Source organism: Hyposmocoma kahamanoa, unplaced genomic scaffold, assembly GCF_003589595.1.
Source record: "Hyposmocoma kahamanoa isolate Upper Pololo Valley unplaced genomic scaffold, ASM358959v1 210, whole genome shotgun sequence".
Taxonomy (NCBI): Eukaryota; Metazoa; Arthropoda; class Insecta; order Lepidoptera; family Cosmopterigidae; genus Hyposmocoma; species Hyposmocoma kahamanoa.
In genome coordinates this window covers 67,622-83,289 of record NW_020653731.1, presented here as the reverse complement: position 1 = coordinate 83,289, position 15,668 = coordinate 67,622, and the positions used below count along the sequence as shown (strand labels likewise).

Genomic DNA, 15,668 nt, shown 5'->3' with positions numbered 1-15,668 from the left:
TAATGAATAAAATTATTTCCAAAGGCAATCAAGTTACTTTTGAATCGAGGTCGTCGTAGTACCTTTGATATCAATGTTACCATTGTCATTATTATTTTAAGGCATTAATAAACAACTTTTTAAGTATTGAACTATGTCTAAGTAATTAGTGCAAAACCAAAGACAAAAATGCATAGCAGTGACCCAATTGCTCTTGAAGCTTCTATCAATCCATGACATAGAACTGTTAATACAATAGTGTATTATCTCTAAACTGTGTACTGTGTACTTTTTTCAAAATCGCTGAAAAACGAATCACTTCCCGTTAACGATTATTAAAATATACATGTGTATAATACTCAGGCAAAATAGGCGCCTGCACGTCGAGTTGCGGACACCAGCCCGTTACGCCATACCATCCATACGTATAGGTTAATGTTTATTAATTGTTTGTTACAATTCCCCATTTTTTCAAGTTTTATTGAATGTCACGATGTTTTACTATCATGATATTCAATTTTTTTTTTTGTGAAATTGCTTCACTAGTTTGTTATTATTAATAACAAAGTTCCGAACCGATTCGACCGGATCTTAATTTCCTATTTGCCAAATATATTAAAAAAGGGGGATATAATTTAATAATTTTGGGTAAGGGCTGTTTTGTTGAGAACTAGCTCACCAAAAACTTGTATTCAAATTTTGCGTTAAACAATAGTATGATCATGAAAATCACCTATTTTGAGTTACAACACTATTGTAATAGCAGTGAAATACCCGAACTTTCTTACTTATTCTTCTCAGGGGAATCTACCATACGAATAACGCGCGCACAGCGCGTAAGCACTCGTAGCCCCGCACTAGGGAAACCCTGTGTCGCGACTGCCATCGGCACACATATAGACAACCACCAATTATAAGCCCGGGAATCGAACCTGGGACCTTTGCGTTCCACGGATGCAGTTAAAGAATTAATAGAATTGATTGTTTCGATTTCAAGAGTAATTTGCTTACCTTTTGAAATAAAGGCATATTTAAATAAGATCTCGGAAGCACTTCATGTTCTCTTGTTTTAGTAGTCTATAGTTATTGGCATCTTGAATGACACCACTCAAGTTAACGAGACTGTATTGATTGAGAGGGATTTAAAAATGATCTCAAATATAAAGCTTAGGCTGCTACAAGAGAAGTCCGCATGAGCGAATTCGATATGTACTACACCTGTTAACGCCCGGCGCCTATTTCAGGAGGTCTGTGTATTTGTTGATCTCAAAAGATGTTGTTTGTACTTTATCAATGTACTCAGAACATTTTTTATTCTAATAGCTTACTTTTTATTATGGAAATAAATGTATTACTATCGAAATCCACAATTTTAATTTATCAAGGACTTCACGTCCGCAATACCCAACAATACTGAGGCCGAATTTGTGATCAAAAATGTAAACAAAGGCGCGTTACAAAAAAAAAGTGAAAAGTTTCAAAAATCATATATTCCCTTAAGAATGTCACTGCTACTTTTGATTCTCGGATTATCGTTTATATTGACTGCAGCCGACGCTTGCAGTTGAACAATCGACTGCACGCAGTTGAAGCCTTGACTGCATGTAGTCGACGTCTCGACTGCAAGCAGTTGATCACGAATGCACGCCTTAATTGCAGACGTGCAGACTGGACTGAATTCATGTTTATAACACGCAAAATAGGCGCCTGGACGAAGAGTTGCGGACAACAGCCCGTTACACCACAGCACACATGTTTTTTAACTTTCGGGTCGTATTATAATTCCATTATAAATGCGTTCCGGCACTTCAGATCGATTTATTAATACGAGTACAAAATTCCAATGGCAAATTCGTTATTTTAAGTTCGTCTCTTTTTTAGATAATATTAAAAATGTCGCTAGCAATTCGTAATATTGTTAAGGCTTATCGTCGCGGTTTTATGTAATCTAATTGCCACTAGATGGCGTTGGTTAAGCAAAATAAAAGCTTTTTGCGATTTCCGTAAAATTGGCAGCTAAAAACTACACTTTTATTATATACGCGATTGACAAAAATTATGATACATTAAAAATTCATATCATTTTTCATGGACAATCTTAGACAAAAATATCAATTTTCCGCTCGAAACTAAGTTACGCACGTACACACAAAGGTGCGCTCTGGCGTAAAGGTAGATGTACTAAACGGTCAACGTAATAATATACATACAGCTGAATATAAGACAATTCTCGTTGGAATGTGTCTTATATTCGCAGTTGCAATTTGCCATACAAAATTGTCAACAATCTGAAACGGTTACCAGCGGCAATTAACTCATGACAGAGGTCCAGATTATTTTTCCACGACATAACATTGTCCCATATAGCAAGAATGTTTATAAGTTACAATTGTTATTTACATTGTACGATTCAGTATTCCATGTTTTAGGGTGTGACGTAAATGAATGAAATACAACATGAAATGTCCTTATATTAGAACTGTCCGTATATAAACCGATTTGCTGTCTTAGGATTTTGCAATCCATAGCTCCTGCGTTACACTCCCGGTCACGCTGTCGTGTCTTTTACGACTGACGTTAGAATACGAAGTTTTTTTTTTTAATAGTACCAATAAGAAATTTTGTCCGCTTCGGGCTTTGCGATAGTCCAGTTACAGTCTGAGCGAAGATTCGTTTAACACATAATTTTTACAGATATAAATTAAACAAAAAAAAAAAACGCAATTCCACTAATTAGTGTCGGGTATTAACGACGCAAAGAACGAAGTGAAAATCATCCATGTAACGGCTAATAACGACTGTTGGTTGTCGTTGACGTTATTTGTAACGTTATTGTCGATAGTTTCGCGGGTTTCGCGAGGTGCCTGGTTTGGTTGTTGGTTGTCGGGGATGTTGTCGCGGTTGTTTACACGGTTCGCACGCGGTGGCGGTGGTGGGCGGGCGTTCTCTTGGGGATTCATTTGAAGGTCGCGGAAAAAGCCGATTTGGTGCCTGTAAAAAAACGAAATCAAAATAATCATAAATTCATATAGCAAAACCCAAACGTTTTGTCTAGCCCATTATAGTGTACTTTCATTATCTTTTCAATGGTATGATGTACCGGGTTTTTTAGCTAAATAATTTCTGTGTTACACTATGGCTACACTCAAAAAATTGCTTTACGTCGCCTTATAGTAAAACCTCGCATACGCATTTTTACATGGTTTTTTTTTGTAATACCAAGTGGACAGGTGTGTAGCTTACCATCAGGCGCACTGCTTATTCGTCTCGTCACTTGATATTATAAAAAAAACGGCACGCTTTTTCATAGCAGTTGCAGTGCCACTCAGAGCTTTAAATCCCAAAGATCTGAGAGTAACTGCGCCCGTCACCCTGAGACATAGGTACTTAAGTTGACAAGTCCGATGTGCCTGTAATTTCATCAGCACCCTGACCCTTCAAAATCGGAACGCAATAATGCTCACATTACAGCTTGGCGACAGAAATAGGTGAAGCCGAACTCTTTCACAATGAGCTCTAGTACTTTTATTGATTTCTACGGAAGATTTCTCTTCCTTGGAGCAAAACTTATACACCTCTTGCATAAATATATTATTAAAGTAATATAGCATCTGAAAGAGGTATAGTTTAAATAATTAAAATGCTAACTACAAACATTATCGTATTTACATAAAAGAGAAAAAATATTTTTTTTAATAAGGACTATTTTGGCCAGAACTAGCTCACATAAAGAGTGTCCCATTTTGAGTTAAGTAGATATCTTTTAGTTGTTTCTTACAATGCTCTAAAGACAGTTTTATTGACGTGTAGAGAATCAAATTTTACGTTCAGTAACAGTATAATCTTGAATTTCACCTATTTTGAGTTATAACAGTACTGTAATAGCAGTGCAATATTTTAAATCACATTTTATCTTAGTATGGATATTTTTATAGGGATACAATATACATGTACAACGTTAATGAATTTCACCATAGAAAAGAGTATGAAAAGAAGTCAATAATGAGTTAGATAACTTAAAAAAAAGAACTCAGAAAGTATGTCATTATCAACTCTGCAAAATAGATGAGCAAAAATCCATTACTATCCACTGCACTAAACTTTTAAATATATCTCCCAACAAAGAGCTACGTAAACAGACTAAAGAAGAAATAAACAAAATATTGTAATGTTATTATTTATTTTGCATTTAATTATGGTGCATGATAAGATATGAAGAGGCTGTATGGTATCTACAACTTTTGCCTTCCCAAATAAATGGGTAAAAACTTATTTAAAAAAAATGGTGCACGAACTACAATTAAAAATGGCGGTAAAATAAACGAAAATATATAAAAACAAGACTAGACTGCATAGTCTATAGACCTTAGCCTTTCTGCAAGGAAAAAGTAAAAACAACAACGAAAAAACTTTGAAGTTCTTTTTTGTTATTTCTATTTTTTGTATTGTTTATATTTTCAAAGTACTCTAGTGCAATTTAATAAAAAAAGATACGACCATGTACAACTTTCAATTTTTTTATGACAAATAAATAAGTAAATCAAGGTTAGAGCGACTTTGACACGAGCGATAGTTCAAGGTGAGAAATTCGAAACCGAAAATATATTGCCCTAAAAATTTGCCTACGCCTAATGACAACTGTTAGTCAAGATGTAGATCACTTTTATTATCATTATTATTTTGAAATTTTAAATGGATGAAGGGGTATTTGCCATCAAAGCGGTCGGCCGGGGTCACTTCAGGTTCAAGAACCGCTGCTGGACCGCTTTCTGCGTTTGTATCGGAAGCGCCACGTGGCATAAACCCAACCGCCTTAAGTTATCAGCGAGGCTGACTGCAATTGGCCCATTAATTATTATTATTAAGGTGGCGTATTCAGCGACCTTTCGGCATTTCATCACGGCAACCAGCAATTGATCTACCCTTACCATCGCTTATTATAAGTTGGAACCAATGTCAACGGAATTAAGATTTGTAGCATTTTTGGGCTTCAATCGTTTTTTCTGGCTTGGAGCAGGGCGACAATGACTTACGAGGTACAAACGCGGCTCAACAGCTACATGGCAGAATATATTCACCGTTTTTACTTAGCTTGAGGTTGGACATTGCTTATTCAAACGACAGCCTTATAGTTCATTTCACATAGCATGGTACGGCCACGTTTGAGATTTGAAGTTTCTAGAGATGTAGTGACGCAAAATCGAATGAAAAAAGTCGATTTACATATCTTATCGACATAATTTGCAAAGGAAAGAGAATTAATTGATTTAAAGACAATAAAGGACAAACAATAAATAAAATGAAAAGAATTCAATTACAATATTACTAAAAAAAACTACAGAAAAGTCAACAACAAAGTATAAAATCAACAGCAACGAAACGAAATTTGTACAATTACTCCCAAAATGGGATATTTTCAAAGAGGCAAAGCTCAAAACAAAAGAAAACGACACAAGATATATTGCACTTATGTGGACGCCGATTCGATTTATCGATTCTATGGTGTGTGTAAATCTCTACGGATAAATATTCCGTTTTACGCATCTACTTGTTGGAGTAATTAATTTTTATCTTTGTCGTGTCGTTTTCTATCTTAGTATACTATTTGAATACTAAGATAGAAAATTGCAACTATTATTAAACACTTTCTTTTAGTAACCTGGTTGACAGATTAGCTAAAAATAGTACTATGATTTGAGATGTCACAGTACCTATCCTATACGAAATGGACTATAGTGGGCATATGTAAGGCTGTCCATGCTTAACACCAGAGCGTCTCTACAAAGTTCTGTAAGCGTTAATCAGGGGTTTTAATATGTTATACTTACAGGTATCCAGCTGCAGCCAACAATAAAACCAGCAAAAAACGCGCCGGGCTTCCGTACAGGTACACGAGTGAGAACAAAATGGCGAGGCGAGAGGCCGAGTAGAGATGGTCCAGCCAGTCGCGGTGAATCACTTCCTCGTCATCAGCGGGAGGCGCGGGGGGCTCGGCCGCCGCCGGCGGCACGGGCGGCTCGTTCACGGCCCCTGGAACCGCACCTGGCTCTTGCCACCTGTGAGGCACAAAGAAACTGACTACATATCTTCAATCCCGGATACAGACTCTGCACGTACCAATTTGCCAAATAGCAATAATCAGAACTTAATGTTTGCAATGTTTTTTTAAAGCACAAACTAAAAATCCTATTTATTGAACTGTCAAAAGAGAATGCTAGTGCCACCATTTTAAAGTACATATTTTTTATAATATCAAGTGACGGGACGAACAAGTCGTGCGCTTGATTGTAAGCTTCACGCTCAGAGCTTTAAATCGCAAAGATCTGAGGAGCACTGCCACTGCGCCCATCACCCTGAGACAGTTGACAAGTCTCATGTGCCTGTAATTTCACCAGTACTCTTATTTACCCTTCAAAACCGTAACGCAGTAATGCTAACATTACTGGTAACGTGGCCGTACTTCCCTGGATGAACTCTTTCACAAGGAGATCAACTGTTGATAAATTTGTACATTTTGACTTGGCACTCTTTAGATGAACTTACATGTTGGCATACTGCTGCATGTATTGCAAGTAGGCCTGCTGCATCATCATCATGTGGTTGGCTAGAGAGGCTGGATCGTTCGGCACTGGGAGATAGCCTTCTCCTGTAGGACAAGGAAATACAGTATATACAATATTGATAACAAAAGGCGCTTTTTGATCAATTGAAAAGAAATGTATTATATTGTAAGGGCATAAGGGACAATACTAGGTTAAGAAGAAAAAATACATGACTTCACAAGATGTCATCAAGCGTTTCATTTTCCTTACAATATTTTAAAACTTTTCCCTTTACCAATTTAGAAGTCTGCAGTATGTCTGAAGAGACCTTCATCTTGTATGTCTAATTGTTGGTTAAGGTTTATTTTTAACCGACTTCAAAAAAGGAGGAGGTTCTCAATTCGTCTGTATGTTTTTTGTGTACCTATGTATGTATTTATTATATTGTAGATATATATGCGCGATAACTCCGGCCGGCATTTGTGAACCGATTTTGATAATTCTTTTTTTGTTGAACAGAGGGTACCTCTAAAGTGGTCCCATTTAAATTTGAACAAAATATCCCACCTCTAAAGGTCGCAAACTAGGGGATGAATAACTTTTCAGGTCGGTTTTTTTAGTACTCTGTACTATTTGTTATTAAATTAGTCAGTTTAAGATTTGAGTAGGCAGTTTCCAATAAGTCACGCATTTGACGCATTCCAATATGAGTTTTAGTGGTCAGACGAAATTTTAGAAGCAGTCTGTGTAGTATAAAGAAGTAGATACTGTGTGCATATTTTTTTATAAACAGGCTGCTGACAAAATATAAAACAAATTATAATCATAATCAGTAAAATAAATGGTTGTTCGAGAACAAAAAAGAAGAAAACAAGTTAACAACTGAACACACTGTTACTTTACTGCTTAGTGATTAAAACCTCTTCAATGTTATCTGCTGAAACCTTTTAACAGCCACTTCACTATTTAAATGCAATGGAATGTCGATGTCATGGCATATTAACATTAGTTTCTATATGCGTATTAAACCAATTGTGTTTTAAACCGATATAAAATAAGTAATATTTTTAAATCACATAAAAAGTGTTTACCATTGATCGATTCTAAAATTATTCATACCTAATTTGTTAGTGCCTTGTATATTAATATTGAATTTTCCTAGCCACATGAATAAAGGAAAATGAATTGAAAGATATTTATTTATTTTGTTTTAAAACACTTGTTGCTTTGCACATTATAGTTGTGAAACTATAATTTGTAAAAGTAATTGTTGTCCTGCATATTACCGCTACTATTAATAATAATTCAGTGGCGTTAATAGTCAAATGGCAACCATTACTAGCAGGACTACAAGGTGACGTTTTTAAAGGCTTTTGAGATTACTGTTACTAAACCCTGTCCTTGTGGATTATTAATCTAAACGTAACATTTCGCACCACTATTTAAGATTGAACTGACGTAAGCAAGTACTGGCATTAGTTAACAGTTTAGTTGAGCAAAACAACAGGAAGGAACTAATGGAATTCTTTAAAAAAAACTCCTTAACAAAATATGCGATCATTGAACAACATTATAATATTATGCTCCTTATAAAGCATCTGTATTTTTGCCAGAAGGGCCTGATTAAATAAGTATAGTATGGTGGAGTATGACTTAAACCTCTCAGAGGTACTCCTATCCAACAGTAGGGCTTAATATTTAAGTCCATACAGAGCTAATAAACTCACCCATATTATAATTTGGGTATGGTGGTACCCGGCCATAATTATTGACAAAGGAACTCAAATAATTTTGCATTTCCACAGTATGATTTTGATCATTCTGTCTGGTTTCAGGTCGAGCGGTCTCGACCGGCCTCTGTTCGGTGTCGACGTTCCTTTGTCTCAACCCATCAGTGTTAGGCTCAGGCTGGGGCTCCGGCATTTTTCTGCTCGGTGTACAGACTAGATGCATTGTGTGAGCAATTTGGCTTTCGTATGTTCGTAACACATCTTTTAGAATTGTGTTATCTTCTAACAGTTGTCCTGAGTATATTATCTTTTGTTCTTCTGTTCTCTGTAACAAGAAAAAGGATATATTTGTTATTATATGTGAGTTAGGTAACAAAGCAAAACAATATTAATAATTACATTTATTAAATGAAAATAAATACCGCATATAATAATACTAATAGTAAAAACAAATTGAATGTAAACATATTTAAACAACCCAACCAGCATACAGAGAGTCCACTTGATTAAAAATAATAATAGGCGCCTATACACATACATAATAAATACAAGTTTAAGAGCAAATTACTCAATTGGGTCCTCCCCATTTCACAGACTTTTCAAACCATCTAATCTAATCAACTAACCATCTAATCACCTAACATCAGGTAAAATTGTAGGCAACTGTGTACCTATTTTAAATAAAAAAGAAATCTACTACCACTATATATCTCAATAATAGCATGACAATGTCAGAACCCAAAGTTAACATACAAGAAAACATGTAGATTGGTACATAAATAGTTGAGTAAAAGAAAATACAGTATGTAACAAGCAGAAAACACCAATTGATTGGCTATAACCCTTATCACGGTTGTTCGATATACTTTTCTATGCAAAAGAATTTGATAATTGAAGTGTTACATCATAAAAACCTTTTTTTCGTTTTAACACCTTTACTACCTTTTAATAACATTGAGAAACGATTGCAGGTATATAAGCGGTGTCAGATAACTGTCAGTTGGCGGTGTTCTAGATCCAATGGATCAAGAATTAATACATGAAACACAATTATAGCTAATTTGTATTTTTAATTTCTAAAATTCTTACATAAGAAGGCCTAAATTAAATTTCATGGCTTCAAAAATTAAGAAAAAACAAGGAATTGCAAATAACTTTCTAGTATATTAGAGAGCATTGTGGTCTGAAAGATGATGCATTGACTAAGGTGTAAACTGTCTGATCAACTGATCAACAGTGTGGACAAATTATCATATACCATCATAAAAAAAAATTGCTTCTATGGTTTGTAAAGATAAATGTTAGTAAAGTAATAACATAAACTTATAGACTGAATATAAACAGATTTGTGGGGATAGGTTGATTGGCACACACATCTCAACCACAATATGGATGCCAGGCCAAATTGCCAAACGACCAATTGGCCAAAGCCTGTGGAATTGACATACAAAGACATCATAAATTGTTCTCTGCACTCAATGCTTTTAGGATGCAATTGCGGAAGTCCAAGGTTCTGTAGCGCATATTTAATGTTTGCAGAAGCGCCGACTTACGCACTCCACTGATGGACTACAGAAGAGAATAGCTTCTCTTCTTAACAAATAACGTAATAGTACAATAGTATCCTTAAAATGGAGGGACCTCTAATGAGGAACCTAGTAGTTTTTTCGATCTAAGTTTTGAATAATTTACTAATGAGGAATTTACGCTGTCCAAAAATAAATTATTATTATTATTATTTAATTACCAAAAATATGAAAAAACTAAAGCATGTGGAGGAAGCAATAGGTGTGTGAGAAGCATAGCTGACAAAACTCCATATTGCCTTTGGATGAAGTATATTTTGAAGTCTTTGGATGAAGTATATTTTGACTAACCCCTTAAGCTGGACCTTGTTACATGTATACAGTACTTTTGGATTTTATGTGTATTTAAAAGTACACATTGTTATAAGCCAATTGTCTCTATCAAATTATCTTTTATGAAATTTTTACTAGTTACCCAAGTGCCTAACAACAGCACTGGTAGTTGTGCTGTGCCTGACGCCTGTGTGCGTTACTACTGACATTGCTACATGTCCCAAGCAAAAATACATGAGAACACTTTACAAGCACAATACATGCCCAATCAGTTTTGAATTTATTATACCCCACCTACTCTGCCCTCATAATGAAAAAAGGCACAACTATGCGTACTTTATACAGCAATTGTGCCCTTTTTCGTACTGAGGGCAGTCTCTACAAGCACTCTCACAGTACTTTTGATTTTGGTTGAGTTTGCACCTAATCAAGTTTATTTTATATTTTTCTACTTTTAACTTGAAAGCAACATAAACTTTGTCATTAACCCTTCAGTAAAAACCATTGTAATGACGTGTTTTCCCACATCTTATTACAAAAACCTGAATGGAGACTATTTTGGTCACATTTCAAATGTAATAATTTTTATTTTGCATTTCATTATTTTAATTTGTTTTACACTTGCACACTGTTGCCCGCTTACAACCTTAGCTCTCACTGCCCTGGGTTGGCTGGAAGAGATCTCTTTTAGAGATTCAACCGCCTCTGTGGCCAACCGGTTACCATACTGTACTGCCACGCAGAGGTCTCAGGTGGTTTGATTCCCGGGTCGGGATAAATATTTGTATGGCCTAGATTCATTTCTCTTGTGAGTTTGGGTGTAATTTGTGGTTGTCTGTGGTGTATTTATTCGGAGCAATGAAGAATATACAATAATTTAGATTTTTTTATTAGACTAAGGTTACCAAATAATTTTTTTTTTCCTCTCAATTATATTTCAACACATAGAAACATATTGTCATGCAGAATGAAATAGCAGAGACTATTTATCCACTGTATTTAGAGAATACTCCAAATCTGGGAAGGCATTTTTCATTTTCTCCACTTGCATAATAAAAGCCTAACTACAAAGTTGCAAGCCACGTGAAAACATAAAATAAAGGTTTAAATAAAGGTTTTGGTTCATATCGTCATTATACTGCGAAAACCAATCATCTGGAATTTTCACAGAAAATGACTTATTTAGGATAACATGACAAAATTACTTATGTAAAATGCAAACATTGTCAAATTTCAGTAAAACATAAAATGTGGAACCACCATTACCAATTTGCCCAATAATACGCCCAAGAAAAAATCATCATAGAAATTTCAATTGATGAACAAAATCAATATTGTGAAATAATTATTTTTCCCAGTATAACTGCGATATCTTTATTAATTTTTATGGCTATTTTTACATAATATTTTCATTTTATGTTCAAAAATATTTTCTCAGGTGAACAGATGAAGTTCTAGAAAATGTAATCCAATGACATCGCTAGATAAATTTGATAAAATTGCTTTTATGCCTTTCCTTCCCTGAAGAATTGACACAATACTTCTTTTTATTTTAGTAATCTAAGTATTTGTCATAAATATAGTCTGTTTGGATCGTTATCATATTTACGGATCCACTCAGTGATAAACTTTACCTTTGTTACAAACTGTAACAATCTATATAAAGTTTTTTTTATTTATTTCCAATGTGTAGCTGGGTTTTCAAATTGAGCCATGAAGGGTGTGATTGCACCATGAAATAATCAATTTGCATTTGTAAAATTGTAAAAATCGAGATATTGCATCATCTAAAAAATTTTAGTGTTTTCTAACAACAATACAATTACAAACAGGCAAATTATAATCAAAATTTGTGCTTGTTACGACATTAATTGTTCCTAAAGCGGAAACTAAGAATATTTCTTAGGAATATTTATTTACTGTAAGAGCAAAACGCTATATCTAGGCCGCAAGAACATATATCCGAAATTACAGATACAATTGAATGTACATTTTAAATTACAGATACAAATGAATGTACATTTTTTTAAAGTTAAATCTAAGGAATACAATTTATGCTTAAGAAGTTCACATAAAACTTACTCAAAACTGCGCAGAATTACTCTAAGCAGATAAATAACAAAATACCTACCGGTTTGCTGGGATAAACTTCCGAAAGGTGTCCCTTCAACTGCCTTACGGTCCATGAGGATTGGCATTCTATGTTCTGGTCTTCAATCTGTTGATTTGGAGCCTTAACAATCAACGTCACATTATCTGGTATCATTTTCAATCATCCAATTGTTACCACTCGCGTTAGATAAGCGCAGTGAGTACCTATACTTGAAAATTTGTCACCACCAAAATAAACACACCAAATAAATGCCTATTTCTTAAACAATTATCGGCATTTAAATTTATAGCTACCGCAACCCACCCACAAATGTTTTAACTATGTGAAGCTTTGATCCGGTAGTTAAAGAAATAAATGGCCAAATTAATTGGTTTTACGTAAATAAAATACTACACAATGATGGATGAGGCCCCCGTATTTGACAATTTACTAAAATTATCTGTCGAATACTCATTGGTCCAACACGCACTTGTGACTCTAATTATTGTTCTCATTTGTACAGATTCTGTATTACTATTGGACGAATACGTTGACAGATTGTTTAAGCAATATATTCATTGCTGATAAAACATAGTTAAGAAAACTTATCCAATCAAAGGTCAGATTCAGTTTTTTTTTTTACTCGATTTGGTTGCGAAACGAAACAAAACGCATAATATGTCAGTATTGCTATTTTTTGCAAATATTCTGATTCTGATTATTGCAACAAAACGTTTTTTGTTTGTTTGGTGAACGTAGTGCTTAAATTCTCTTTGGTTTGGTGGTGAAGTCAGTGAAGTGGGAAACTGTTTTCGTGTTATCTGTGTAGAATGTAGAGTTTCCATAATATTCGTATTATTTGTTTGTTCCACAAAGTACTTTGTATGTTTGTTCTAATACTTGAACACTTGTAATTTCGAAGTTTTACGACGATTATTATAGAAAGTTTGAGTCGAGATAATGAATTTCTAACCTATACGTTTATCCAAATACGTATGGGAATAAAATAAACATGGGAGTTACAGTGTAAGTAAAATGCTATTCCTAAGCAAATAGAGTTCTATAAAAAGTCAAATCCAAGGAATTTGTACAATCGTTGATAAGGCATGTGAATACTTATTGTTCTAGAAATTTAGAATGTGTGGAATTCAGCTCCAGGAGCGATTTAAAAAGCTTTGTTAAGTTGGTATGATAATGTGGCGCTGTTATTACATTTACTGTTGTTATTATTACAGCTTACAGCAATATCCTGTCCCGGAAAACAAGACAGGAACATATGTTATAGAATTGCTGTCCAAACGTCTCCTAGCTCTGGGAGCTTTACAACAAGGCCAGTTTCTGGTGGACTGCGAAAGTTATCTGTCACCACCACAGATGGGTATGTAATAAAAACAGAAGGAAAAATTGTATATACATTACTCAATAAATAACATAATGCTACCTCATACTTGTTCATAATCTAAAAGTTATATGAGATGGACTTATCGGACAGATAAAGATCTTTCTTTTACCAAGATCTTTAGTCTATTTACACTTACCTGTCTGCATTTACAGCGTTTAAATTTCACAGTTTGTTACAGGAACGACAAAAACTGTGCATATTCTCCACAACTCCGAGCAACCAGCATCTGTATTCTCAATTTTGGAAAGTGGTACAAAGAACATCCACGTAATAGCTGATGGCCTGTTTGACTTGCTCATGATGAAGTTATCTCAACATTACACGTCTAAGAAACAGACTAAGATTGAAAGTAAAGGGCCTAGGTTTGAACTGGGCGACTTCTGCATCAAAATTGGATCAGTCACCATGAATCAGAATTTTAAAGGAATTTTAGTTGAGGTAGGTTTTTTGCAATTTAGGCAATTGTCAGTGCCTGACAACTGCCCACGATCTCTAACATTGTTGTAATGTCATTAAAAAAAAAAAAAATATATATATAACCATCAATGTGAATAATAACCGCCAATGTGTTTTAATAACCGGCAATCTATCTCACCACCACTCTACATGTCTTGAAATACATGTAGAGCGGTGGTGAGGGTTGAAACCCTGACGTTGGCGAAATCGTCACGCAAAACGACGGAGCCATAGATACAAAAGTTGAAGTTGAAGTAGAGAAGCTCTGTCACTGGAAAACAAAGTTTAAGAAACCCTGTATTAGACACACACCATAGTAAGTCATCATTGCTTAACATCAGGTAAGATGTGGGCAAAGCTTGTGTTTATTGTCTATAAAAAAGACCAATTTTGAAAATAAACTTCTTAAAATTGATTCCTGTCAGTCATTCCCTCAGAATGAATGGGGTTCAGTTCTGTTCTAGTTCTGCACCCACCTACGATTGCTCCATTGGAACAGTCGGTGCTTCCTTCTATAAGTTCTAATACGTATTAACCTTTCCTCTCTCATCCCACATCTCTTAATAATATTGCTTAGACTTACATGATACTTACATTCGATGTAGCTTCTCTGAGTTCATTACTTTTCTCACCTTGAATAAACTCCCGCTCTCCTAAAATTCGGGCTTCTCTCCCATCACCGTTATTTTTAAACTCACCATTATTGTATGATATGGCAACATTGACATCATTAATTCCGTTCAGAAACTTACCCAATTTCATCGAAGGCGCGTTTGTCGCGATAGCTGTGGTTGTCTGGTACATTATTATTATTTGTAATCATTTTATAAACTTATTTTCTACGCAGTTTGTTTTAAATTTAAAGCAATGTAGTTTGAAGTAATATTTGATCATGCTGTGTATACTGTTTTTAAAGTACGTAGTCTTGTCTAAATATTTATTTAACTGTATTTATTTACTCTGTGCCTTAAGAATATGAAGTAAAATTTCCTTTCAGATTGAATACAGACCCTGTGTAATGGCAAATGCAGTATGGGGTCTCCTTCGGGAATTCCTACAGGGCCTCCTGGGCCCGCCCATTCCAGTACAACCTCCGCAACATCTTCTTGGTAGAATGAACGAAATATACACTCCTATTGATACAATATATCAGTATTTAGAACATTTTAGTGCTTATAGAAAGATTACTGGACTTAGAGGTGCGTAAGGGTGATATTCATCATTTAATATAAATGACACACCGTTTCTTAACCCTAAAGGTCGTTTTTTCTTGGGCTTATTCTCATATTTGCAGAGTCCATAGTTTATAAGCAGACAAATAAAAAACAAGACTTAATTAATAAATAAGGAAAAATCATAAAAATAATATCTTTTCTTTTATATCTAAGTTATACTTATTATCTATTTGTATACATCTAGAAGATAACAATATTGAGATTGATATAAAAAAGTATGCCTCAGTTATATTGTATATGCCATCTTCCTGATTTTTAGGTGTTTTTGAGATTATGGACTACAACAATGTAGTACATATTATCTAAAAAAAAAAATCGTTACGTCCGGTGAAACAGTGACGTAACTTACATTTGTAGAAAATTACAGAAAACA

The 15,668-nt window shown here is 34.7% G+C and overlaps 2 protein-coding genes across 2 annotated transcripts; one reads left to right on the top strand and one right to left on the bottom strand.

Moving 5' to 3' along the window:
* Nucleotides 1–463: 463 nt before the first annotated feature.
* On the bottom strand, nt 464–12,607 carry LOC113227396 (homocysteine-responsive endoplasmic reticulum-resident ubiquitin-like domain member 2 protein). The gene is made up of 5 exons (XM_026460288.1): nt 12,242–12,607; nt 8,249–8,576; nt 6,523–6,625; nt 5,808–6,035; nt 464–2,970 (listed from the first exon to the last, which is right to left on the bottom strand). Exons 1-5 carry the CDS (start codon nt 12,374–12,376, stop codon nt 2,709–2,711), a joined length of 1,056 nt encoding a protein of 351 aa, XP_026316073.1. The 5' UTR covers nt 12,377–12,607; the 3' UTR covers nt 464–2,708.
* Nucleotides 12,608–13,145: 538 nt separating this feature from the next.
* Nucleotides 13,146–15,392, top strand: LOC113227471 (mediator of RNA polymerase II transcription subunit 20). The gene is made up of 4 exons (XM_026460407.1): nt 13,146–13,228; nt 13,438–13,580; nt 13,783–14,042; nt 15,058–15,392. Exons 1-4 carry the CDS (start codon nt 13,215–13,217, stop codon nt 15,265–15,267), a joined length of 627 nt encoding a protein of 208 aa, XP_026316192.1. The 5' UTR covers nt 13,146–13,214; the 3' UTR covers nt 15,268–15,392.
* The last annotated feature ends 276 nt before the right edge of the window (nt 15,393–15,668 follow it).

What these genes read in the sequence shown, in the direction of transcription:
- LOC113227396 (XM_026460288.1), bottom strand. Translation starts at nt 12,376, where the DNA reads ATGATACCAGATAATGTGACGTTGATTGTTAAGGCTCCAAATCAACAG. An exon ending in ATGCAGCAGTATGCCAACAT is followed by an intron (nt 6,036 to 6,522) that starts GTAAGTTCATCT and finishes TGTGCCTCACAG; the next exon opens with GTGGCAAGAGCCAGGTGCGG. An exon ending in TTGGCTGCAGCTGGATACCT is followed by an intron (nt 2,971 to 5,807) that starts GTAAGTATAACA and finishes GTTTTTTTACAG; the next exon opens with GCACCAAATCGGCTTTTTCC.
- LOC113227471 (XM_026460407.1), top strand. An exon ending in TCTGTCACCACCACAGATGG is followed by an intron (nt 13,581 to 13,782) that starts GTATGTAATAAA and finishes AGTTTGTTACAG; the next exon opens with GAACGACAAAAACTGTGCAT. An exon ending in TTAAAGGAATTTTAGTTGAG is followed by an intron (nt 14,043 to 15,057) that starts GTAGGTTTTTTG and finishes ATTTCCTTTCAG; the next exon opens with ATTGAATACAGACCCTGTGT.